This window comes from Orycteropus afer, unplaced genomic scaffold, assembly GCF_000298275.1.
Source record: "Orycteropus afer afer isolate SDZICR_OR568_19922 unplaced genomic scaffold, OryAfe1.0 scaffold00399, whole genome shotgun sequence".
Lineage (NCBI taxonomy): Eukaryota > Metazoa > Chordata > Mammalia > Tubulidentata > Orycteropodidae > Orycteropus > Orycteropus afer.
In genome coordinates, this window is record NW_006921986.1 from 203,359 (window position 1) to 215,004 (window position 11,646).

Genomic DNA, 11,646 nt, shown 5'->3' on the forward strand with positions numbered 1-11,646 from the left:
TTGTACATATTACCTTATATTGAAAAAGGGTCTTTGCAGATGTGATTAAATTAAGGGTCTTGAGATGGGGAGATTATCCTGGATTATGTGTATAGACCTTAAATACAATCACAAGTGTCCTATGGGAGAGAGGATGAGATTGATTTGACATCCATAGAAGAGGAGAAGGTAGTGTGAAGATGGAGGCACAGATTGGAGTGCTGTTGCCACAATGAAAGGCTAAGAGAAGTTGGAAAGGAAAGAAACTGGTTCTTCCCTGGAACCTCTGTAGGTGTGGAGCCCTACATGGGGACAGGGGTGCCGTTGGTGCCTACTCTTCCCCTACCACCCAGTGGTGGTGGTGGTTCAGTGATGAAATCCTGATTTGATTCCCAGCCAATGTACCTCACGTGCAGCCATCACCTGTCTGTCAGTGGAGTGAGGCTATGATGCTGAACAGGTTTTAGTGGAGCTTCCAGTCTAAGACAAACTAGGAAGAGAGGCCTATCGATCTACTTCTGAAAATTAGCAGGAGTCCTGCCTAGGTATCAGATGAGTGGAACTGAGGTAGAACTTCTGGCCTCCAATACTGTGAGAGAGTAAATTTTCTGTTGTTTTAAGTCAGTGAGGTTGTGGTAATTTGTTTTTGCACTCACAGGAAACTAAGTACTGTCCATACAGAAGTACTGTCCATGTTTTTCATTCCCTGTTCAACTCTAAGCAATTGACTTGAGTCTTTATTTTGAAATAGAATGAGTCAGAGAAACCTAAGGTTTTGTTCATTAAATCTTCTCCAGAATAACCTATAAAAAGTTGAATTGGCAAAAGGTGTAGGTTATGTGATAGATATATTTAGAGCAGCAACAAAAATACTAGCTGCTAAGTCAGCTTATGTATAACCAAAAACCTCATGGGATTTAGTTCCTTGTTTTGGAAGTTTAGGATCATAGTTTCATGGGACATCCCAGTTAATTGGGCTAATAATGTGTTTAGGGTTTCTGTTCTACCTTCTACTTAGTTGTGTAGTGCCTTGGGTCCTAAAAGCTTGCAAGCAGGGTTGAAAGGCATGCCAACTGGTGTCTATCTGCCTGGAGCAACAGAGGAAGAAGGAGATACAGGAAGAAGGAGAGGAAATGAAATGTGTGGCTAATTACCTCCATGAACAGGTGTCTCTTTTTCCACAAGACCAGAAGAAATGTATGGTACCTGCTACCATTACTGAATATTGATCAAAGATTCCATAGGAGAATCCTGATCAAAAGGAGGCTAATGCAGAACAGAATTTAAAATTCTTATGGACTCCAGACTTTCTGGAGCTACGGGGGCTGGATGAACTCCTGAAACTATTGCTCTGAGATCATCTTGAAACCTTAAACCAAGAATATTCTCTGAAGTCTTCTTAAAACCAAACAATGGTTAGACTTAACAAGTAAAAAAAAAAGTCTGCCTTGAGTGTTGTGCTCTTTTAGGAACTATCTATATGGGATCAAAGTGACAACAGCAACTTGAAAGGTTAGGTAGAAATTTTAGGGGCCAGTGAGTTTAGGTTAATGAGGGAGACACACTCAGAAAAGGAGAGGAGAATGTTGTATGACTCAAAAAATGAAATCAATGTCACTGAATTGTACATGGAGAAATTATTGGAATGGTGTATGGATATTCCCAACAACTACAATAACAACAAAATAAAATTTAAACATCTTTGCCAGGAGAACTCAAAAACTCACTGCCATCCAGTTGAATCTGACTCATAGCGATCCCTCCCTGGGTTTCCAAGGTGGTATGTCTATGGAAATAGATTGCCCAGTTTTCCTTCCGAGGAGTGCCTGGTGAGTTTGAATCACTAGCCTTCTGGTTAGCAGTCAAGTGCCCTAGGCACTATGCCACCAGAGCTCCCAGGACAAGGAATAATGAAAATGTTTGGCTTCCAAACGCTTCTCTACAATTATCTTTCTTTGTTCTCTGAAAGTTAATAGGGAATATTGTCAAGTTTTTAAAAGAAATACTTAAAAAAATGTTTCAGATATTGTACATTCGTGTAAAAGTAAAGTCTTGTCACTGATAAACTGAAAGGTACTGAATCTGCCTGAGAAAAACTGAGACTTTATTTTGGTTTTATTTGAATGTCAAGAGTTCAAGATTTCATGATAAAGAAATTTTTTATTTTTATTTTTTGCAGAAAACATATTGAAGCTATCATGTCTGGAAGTCTGTTTACAACCTAATTTCACCTATTCACTTTCCTCATTAAATTTTTCTTTCATTACTCTTCTACAACCAGTAAGGGAAACTCAGATTATTGGAGGAATCTCTCTAAATCATTCCAACTTTCAAAATTTCACCAGGATTTGCCAAGACATCATGAGTGAATTTAAAACATGCTCCTTATGTTTGGTTTGTGAGTCCAAAAGAAACATGGATTTTATTTCTCAGGAACAAACATCAGAAGGTAAATAAAAAAGTGAAAATGAGAAATAAATATATCAGAGATAATGAATTTATTCTGTTGAAAAATAGTAATAATAAATTCCAATGTAAAATCCAAAGGCATTAGAACACTGAGTGGTGTGGCTGGGTAAGTAACTTGCTGGGCTTTGGGACATTACTCTTTCTTGGTTTACTTTGATTTATTGAAAACAAAACACCTATTTTTGAAATACATCAAAATGCCACTGTAATTCACATATGTTTAATGGTTAAAGAATTATTTAGCATGCTGTCTTCAAAGGTAGTGATTTTTTTTTTCCAAAATAATTCTGAGTAAAACTGTAGTTTATTATAGAAAATCAAGCTCTGGTTCTCCAAGGAGTCATTGAATCTTTGTTCCATTTGTGCCCACTTCTGCCTAACGTTTATAACATTATATAGGAATTATGTTTTTTACTTGTCTAACTTTCCAACAAGCTTTTTGATGGCCATGACTTTGTCATAATTCACTACTCTGTATCTAGCTCATAGTATAATGCTTCATATAGTAGGCGTGCCATAAATAGTTGTTAAATGAATGAACAAATAAAAAAATAACCAAGTATTACATACAGTGCTTAGTTGAACTTCTCATTTATTATGAGATCAACACATATATTTAATTTAATTGAGTCGGAATAAATCATTGATAAATTAAATAATCATTTATGGCAAGACAATGAACTGTAAGCCTCAAGCTTAAGTATCAAATTTCTTGCTTATAACTTTTTCAGCCAAGTTGCTTCCTGTATTATTCTATGTTGACATTTTTTTCTATTCTTTGAAAATGAGAACAAGATTTCTTTGCATTGACTTTGGGTGAAGTACCATTATCTTTCTCTGTGTTCTTCTCACTCAAGTAGTATTATACCTATTGCAGAATTCTGGTTTGAATTCAGCAGAAAGCAAAGTAGAGAAATACCCCTACGATGGTAGAGAGTTGGGAAATGTTGGAAGAGTTGGTAGTTCATGGGTGCTATTTATCTACTTTCTTGAAAAGTGAAAACAATGCATTGACAAGTTCTCATGGTTGCTACAGCTTTCACACCAAAACATGCTCGGTTACAAGTAAGACACAATAGCAATCATTTTATTATCTCATGTTTTCTGTGGGTCAGGAATCAGGATGGACATAGCTGGGCAATTCCGTCTTGGTGTGTCTCATATTGTGGTGGGGGCTAAAAGAGAAAAGCTGAAATAGCTGGAGGCAGGTGGGTATCCCTCTTCATGTGGCCTCAGAGTTTTTCTTTGTAGTCTTTCCGCTTGGGTTAGTTTGGGCTTCCTCATAGCATGGCAGCCTTAAGTTGTGGCCTGTTACATAGTGACCCAAGGCTTATGTGTGAGTGTTCAATGGATGAAGTGGAAATTGCTTTGCCTTTCCTTACCTGGTCATGCAGTGTCACTTCCTCTGCATTACTTCATTAAAAGCAAGTCACAAATTCTTCCAGATTCAAAGAGAAAGATATTAATTAGACTCCACTTATTCATGGGGAAGGGAGGGAGTGGTGGCAAAATTTTAGGATAATATGTGAAAAGTGAAATATTGTAAACAGTTGGTAAACTAAACTCTGTCCAGTAAGTCATCACGGATATGTCTGGGTATTTTCATCGGGTTGTTCCAACCCTAATTCACCCCTAATGTCACCTGGTTCTCACTATCTTAAAAAACGTAAGCTACTTTGGTCATTACTTTAAATGGCACTAACTTCTTTTTTCTACTTCTTTGTATAGGAAGGAGATAAAGTTTTGAGTTGTTTTTTCTTGGTATTTATTACTATTTTGCTAATAATGCTTTCTTAATCTCTTTTCAGTTCTTGTCATGAGAGGATCAATGAACGTGAAAGCAAGTGATTTTCCTTTACCTCCCCAACATTTTAACTTCACTGCAGCTTTGATAGTTGACCACTTGGAGGAATATAACACTACCTGTTGTCTAAATACCCACACGAGAAAGCCAGCAGTGATGGGGGAAGAGCCAACCAAGGAAAATTTCATAAACCATTCTTGTAGAGTTATAGAAGGCCCGACTAGCTGCAAAAACATTTCTTTACACCTAGAAATGGACGTAAAATGTAAGTTTTAAAGGAAATTAGAGGGAAAGAGAGGAAATTGGAACAGATACATAAAATTATACAAAGGCTACTGCATTAACGTCACCAAAGTAAAAAAAAAAGAACAAAAAAAACCCACTGCCATCAATTCCATTCTGACTCATAGCAACCCTCACTGAGTTTCCAAGGAAGTAGATTGCCCCACTTTTTCCAACAGAGCAGCTGGTGAGCTTGAACCTCTGACCTTCTGGTTAGCAACTAAATGACTCACACACTAAACCACCAGAGCACCTCCTTAACTCAAATAAGTAAAGAAATTTATTGATGAAATACATAACCTGAAAGAGAGTTAGTCTCTTTATCTGTTTGTTTTCCTTTCAAAATGGGCTTTCTGTGGGGCCTAGCTGTAACCTATGGCAGATGAGGCATCTATGGAATGTGATTTGAAGGGTACTAGAAAGGGTCTCTGTTCCATAATTCCCAATACACTTATTAGCTGTGCTTGAAGTAATACTACCTACTGAACTTGGTTACTAAAGGTTTAGATTTATTTTCAAATGTAGATATTCACATTCATTGTGATACACTATTAAAATCTTACTTTGAATTGATTTAACATGTCCTCTGTTACAGCTAAGGCACGCTGGTGTAGTTAAAGCACTTATCTGCTGACTGAAAGATTGATGGTTCTAACCCACCAGCTGCTCTGTGGGAGAAAGGTATGGCAGCCTGCTTCTATAAATATCACAGCCTTAGAAACCCTGTGAGGCAGTTCTACTCTGTTCCATAGGGTTGCTGAGTCACAATCAATGTGACAGCTTTGGGTTTGGTTTTTCGCCATTAGAGCTGAGAACCAAACCTGGAAGAAATGGGATTTTTGATGAAGTACCATGGACATAGGGTGAGGTGCAGATTAGATACTTTGTCTCATAGGATGACTCTAAGGGAAAAGTAGGGGCCTAAAAGATAAAGCTTACAAATCTTAATTCTGTTTAAGGCTGACTAACCTCCTAGCTACCCTCTTCTGAGTGATTACAATTTATTGTTTCCACTGACTAAGCAGTAAAAACCACTCCAGGACACCATCTTATAACATAAAGACTTAATGAGTTCCTGCTGTATACCAGGCACTGTGCCAGGCACTGGAGAATGAAAGACAAGTCAGTGATTGCAGTGCCTAGCTGGAGGCATTTGCTGTGCTGCTTGATGGTCCACACATATGCAAGCCTTTTCTGATTCCTTTGGAATGTTTTTCTAAAGCTTTCGTTATTCTAATGGTAATTCATTTAAAAACATTACTTTTATTTTAAAGCAAGCACAAATATATAAAATGTGTGCATTTCATTTGCACCCATTACAAAAAAAAAAGGTGATCCAACATAATGTGGGAATTGGTGAACATCATCATTAATATCACACTCAAGTAAAATTTTGCTGAAGAAAATTCAAAAACACATGCAGCAGTGTATTGATAGAGAACTACCAGAAATTCAGGCTGGATTCGGAAGAGGACATGGAATGAGGGATATCATTGCTGATGTCCGATGGATCTTGGCTGAAAGCAAAAAATACCAGGAAGATGTTTATCTGTGTTTCATTGACTATGCAAAGCCCTTCAGCTGTGTGGATCATAACAAATTATGGATAACATTGCCAGGAATGGGAATTCCAGAACACTTAATTGTGCTCATGAGGAGCCTGTACATAGACCAAAATGCTGTCGTTCAAACAGAACAAGGGGATACTGCATAGCTTAAGATCAGGAAGGGCATGCCTGAGGATTGTATCCTCTCCCCATACTTATTCTATCTGTATGCTGAGCAAATAATCAGAAGCTGGACTATATGAAGAAGAACACAATGTCAGGATTGGAAGAAGATTCATTAACAACCTGAAATATGCAGATGCACACTCTTGCTTCCTGAAAGTGAAGATGACTTGAAGCACTTACTGATAAAGATCAAATACAGTCTTCAGTATGGATTACACATCAACATAAAGAAAACGAAAATGTGGAAATTATCAAACAATATCATTAATAGCACATGCAAGTAAAATATTGCTGAAGATGAGTGAAAAACAGTTGCAAAAGTACATCGCAAGGGAATTGCAAAAAAATCAGGCTAGTTATCAGGTAGATCTTGGCTGAAAGGAAGGAATATGAGAGAGATTTATACCTGTGTTTTCTTGACCATGTAAAGGCATTTGACTGTGTGGATAGTAACAAATTATGGCTCATATTGCAAAGAATGGAAATTAATTGTGCTCATGGGGAACCTTTACACAGACCAAGAGGCAGTCAGTCAAACAGAACAAGGGGATGCTACATGGTTTAAAATAAGGAAAGGTGTACATCAGGATTTTAACTTTTCACTGTACTAATCTAATCTGTATGCTGAGCAAATAACCCAAGAAGTTGGACCATATGAGAGGAACATGGCATCAGGACTGGAGGAAGACTCGTTAACAACTTGCATTATGCAGATGACACAACTTTGCTTGCTGATAATGAGGAAGCACTTACTGATGAATATCAAAGACTTCAACCTTCAATATGGGTTACATCTTAACATATATAAAAAAAAAAAAAAAACTTCACAACTGGACCACTAAGCTGCATCATGATAAATAGAGAAAAGATTGAAGTTGTCAAGGAGTTCATTTTACTTGGACCACAATAAACACATGTGAAACACCAATCAAAAAAAAATCAAATGATGAATTGCACTGGACAAATCTGCAAAATCCTCTATAAATTATTAATAAGTAAAGATGTCACTTTAAGGACTAAGGTACGCCTGATCCAAGCCATGGTATTTTCAATTGGCTCATATAAACTGGACAATGGATAAGGAAGACTGAAGAATTGATGCTTTAGGATTATGGTATTGATAAAGAGTATTGAATATACTATGGACTGCCAGGAGGTTGAACAAATCTGTCTTAGAAGAAGTACAGGCAGAATGCTGCTTAGAAGCAAAGAGGGTGTAAACTCCCAGCTAAACTTCCACAAAGGAGCTCTGGTAGTAAAATGTAAAGCATTTGGCTGCTAACCAAAACGTTGGCAATTCGAATCCACTAGCCGCTCCACAGGAGAACAATGAGGCAGTCTGATTCTGTCAAGATTTACAGCCTTAGAAACTCTGTGGGGCAGTTCTGTGCAGTCCTGTAGAGTTGCTAAGAGTCAGAATTGACTCTATGGCAGTGGGTTTTTGTTTGTTTCTTTGTTTATACTTCCACATTGCCTCTTAACTATTGCATCATTTTATTGTTTTTTTTTTTTTTCTTTACAGATTTAACTTATTCCATGAAGATCACTTGGTATGCTTTAGTTCTATTAGTTTTTATATCATTGATCATATTCATTATTCACAAAATACTTGAAGGCCATAGGAGAGTACAGAAATGGCACAGTAAGTATTTGTAACTAAATCCATCATTTGGGATAATCAGTTAAGTTTCAAGGAAATCCTAATTTTAGTCATGGATATGGTATCTTTTTTTAGTTTAATTAGACATATGTTGAGCACTTACTCACAGCCACCACCTATCTGTCAGTGATGCCACTATGATGCCGAACAAGTTTCAGTGGAATGTCTAGATTAAGACTGGCTAGGGAGAAAGGCCCAGAAATGTACTTCTGAAAAGTCAACTTATGAGAACCATACAGGTCACAATGATTCAATTTCATTGTGTATGAAGTTGCCACGTATTGGGGACCAACTAGACAGTGGCTAATATGAGCAACACTATTTGTAAACGGCAATTCTAGGTACACCAAGGAATCTAAGCATAAGACACAGAATCAACATCCAAAGAGATTCATGTGTCTTTTTACTACACAGACAAGTAAATTAGGAAGAAAAGAAAGACTGAGTGAACAGGAAAGTGTTGATGGACCAAAGGGTGAGATGCAGTGAAAGATAGGCTTAGTGGAATAAGGGTGGAAGAGAGGTGGAAGAACAGGAGTGGTGATAAAGGATTTCAGAATTGAGAATCTTAAGCAGGAGTGGTTCTAGGTGATGAATGTGGTTGAAGACAAACTAATAATTGTAGGAGTGCCAGTAGATTGATGGCAGGGTAGGGCTAAATGTGTAATTGTAAATCAGGATAGTAGGGATCATATTAAAAATCACTAACAACAGGTATGACACAGTCACCCGCCTAACAGAATGGACATTGACTGCAAACTACTGCCTCAGTCCTACTGGTATATGTTCATGCATACACTGACTGGATATCAGGCCTGATAGACAGTTCATAATATGAGCAACTGGTTTCTGAAAGACAGTATAAAATGCATAATTATAGGAACAGGCTTTGGGACACAGGTGGACTTATGTCAGAATCCCTGCACCATCACTTACTAGCTATGTGGCTTTGAGGAAGTTACCATATTGGACTCTTTTCCCTTCTGTAAAACACAGGTAATCCCTGTAAACAGGGCTAAGATAAATATTGAACTAAAGAGATTGCATAAGAAGTTTAGCACAGCATCTGATGCTTAGTTAATTCCTCATAAAGGATAGTAGTATTGTGTTTGTTGCATTATTTCCCAAAGCTCTTATGTTCTATACCAGACAAGGCAGTGTTAGTCATTTCAGTAGTTAGAACAAGTGGTTCTCTCTAGGTTTGAGGCAAGGTGTCATTAATTCTTTGGGTTAAGTATTTGTGGCAGATATTTCTGAGAGCAGTGTCATATGAAGGCTTGTCATGTGTACCTGAGTATAAAAGGTTCCTACTACATCAGTTAATAATATCACTAATATTGTATATTTATAGAATAAATATTTTCAAAGTACTTTCATAAGCTTTCTGCTAGATGGTAAAAATAAATGTGTGCTATTATTTTCATTTTGTAGATAAAATAGAAAACACTTCACATACAGGTTCAATGCTTTAGTAAAATGTCAGAATCAAGACCCAGATTGTTTCTAGTTTAGAAAATTACATAATTTTAAATAAATGCTTGTTATTTGCAGATACCATCACTTATTTGTCAGTTGGTCATACTGTGGTGTCTTGTGTGTTGCTGTGGTGCTGGCAGCTAGGTCACCAGTATTTCAAATACCAGCAGGATCACCCACGGTGGACAGGTTTCCACAGAGCTTCCAGACTAGGCAGACAGACCTGGTGATCTACTTCTAAAAGAATTGGCTGGTGAAAATCTCATGACTAGCAGTCTAATATAGTGCTGGAAGAAGAGCCACTTAAGTTGTAAGACACTCAAAACAAGACTGGGGAAGGGCACAACTCAAAATGAGAAGAAACAACTCAAACATACATTAATAATCAGAATGTCGAATGTACAAAGTATGAATCTAGAAAAATTGGAAGTTGTCAAAACGAAATGGAACACATAAAAACCTATATCCTAGGCACTAGTGAGCTGAAGACTGGTATTAGCCATTTTGAATTGGACAATCATACTGTCCACTATGCATGGGATGTCAAATCGAAGAGGAATGACATCACATTTATCATCAAAAAGAACATTTCAGGATATATCCTGAAGTACAAAACTGTCAGTGATAAGATAATATCCCTACTCCTACAAGAAAGACAGGTTAATATGGTTATTATTCCAATTTACACACCAACCACTAATGGAAAACTGAAGAAATTGAAGATTTTTCCAACTTCTGCAGCCTGAAATTGATCAAATATGCAATCAAGATGCATTAATAAATACTGGTAACAGGAAAATGAAAGTTGGAAATGAAGAAGGATCAGTAGTTGGAAAATATGGCCTTGGTGATAGTAATGATGCCAGGGATCACATGATAGAATTTTGCAAGACCAATGACTTTGTCATTAGAAATATTTTTTATTAACTATATAAATACTGACTATACATGTGAACCTAACCAGATAGAATACCCAGGAACCAAATCGACTAAATCTGTGGAGACTATGGAGAAGCTCGCTATCATCAGTCAGAACAAGGTCGGGGCCGACTATGGAACAGACCTCAATTGTTCATATGTAAGATCAATTGGAAGCTGAAGAAGATGAAAACAAGTACACAAGAGCCAAAGTATGATCTTGAGTATATCCCACCTGAATTTAGAGACCATCTCAGGAATAGATTTGATGCATTAAACATTAATGACCGAAGACCACAAGAGTTATGGGATGATATCAAGGATATCATACATGAAAAAAGCAAAAAGTCATTAAAGACAGAAAAGAAGAAGACAAAAATGGATGTCAGAAGAAGCTCTGAAATTTGCCCTTGAAAGGAGGTAGCTAAAGCAAATGGAAGAAATGATGATGTGAAGGACTTGAACAGAAGGTTTCACAGGGCAGCTTGAGAAGACAAAGTAAAGTATTGAAATGTGCAAAGACCTGGAGGTAGAAAATCAAGAGGGAAGAACTGGACATTTCTCAAGCTAAAAGAACTTAAGAGAAAATCCAAGCCTCCAGTTGCAATATTGAAAAATTCTATGGGCAAAATACTTAACAATGCAGGAAGCATCAAAAGAAGATGAAAGGGAAGAGTTGTGGTATGATGGCGGAATAGGCAGAAAGACTGCTCAGACCCTCTTCAACAAAGAAAAGGGGAACCAATTAAAACAGATACAGAAAATAATCCTGGACCCCTGAGCCTTGAAGGGAAGGCTATAGAAGAGGACTAAACTCCAACTAGCAGAAGAATTTGCATGAAAATAGCAAAAAAGGAGACAGATGGAGCTATGGTCTGACAGTAATCCTGACAGGACAAACAGCTTGGATATTGCTGAGTGGTGGTAGGACCTAAGAAATAACCTAAAAGTCAGCTCTGCTAGCCAGGGACTGCATGGAGGACTGTTCTATTGGCTGGTGAATAAAAGGGAAAGCAGCGAAGAAGAAGGCAGGCTGAGCTGTGGATTTTGTCTGTCTGGAGGGCACAGTCATTTTGAATGTTTACAATCAGTTTGACCATTTTGTATATTTAAAGCGACAGCATTCTCCCAGATTCCAGAGACTTAAGAACAGGCTCCACTTGCCGAGAAATGCAAGGACATTCTGGACGCGGATGACTGGAAAGGTGTGACATTCCCCTTGTTACTCTTATACCCCACATCCTCTTGGTGAATGGAGGTGTGGCCATCCCTCATTCTCACCCACCTTCTAGGATGGCAGGAATCCCATCCCAGTCTGTGTGCTC

At 37.7% G+C, this 11,646-nt stretch overlaps 1 protein-coding gene across 1 annotated transcript in view; it reads left to right on the top strand.

Moving 5' to 3' along the window:
* Positions 1-11,646, top strand: part of TMEM156 (transmembrane protein 156) — a 55,464-nt gene that overhangs the window by 18,308 nt on the left and 25,510 nt on the right. Inside the window, exons 2-4 of the mRNA XM_007953536.2 lie at positions 2,159-2,428; positions 4,257-4,517; positions 7,790-7,909. Coding sequence (XP_007951727.2) covers positions 2,159-2,428; positions 4,257-4,517; positions 7,790-7,909 — 651 coding nt within the window. The remainder of the gene's footprint in view (positions 1-2,158; positions 2,429-4,256; positions 4,518-7,789; positions 7,910-11,646) is intronic.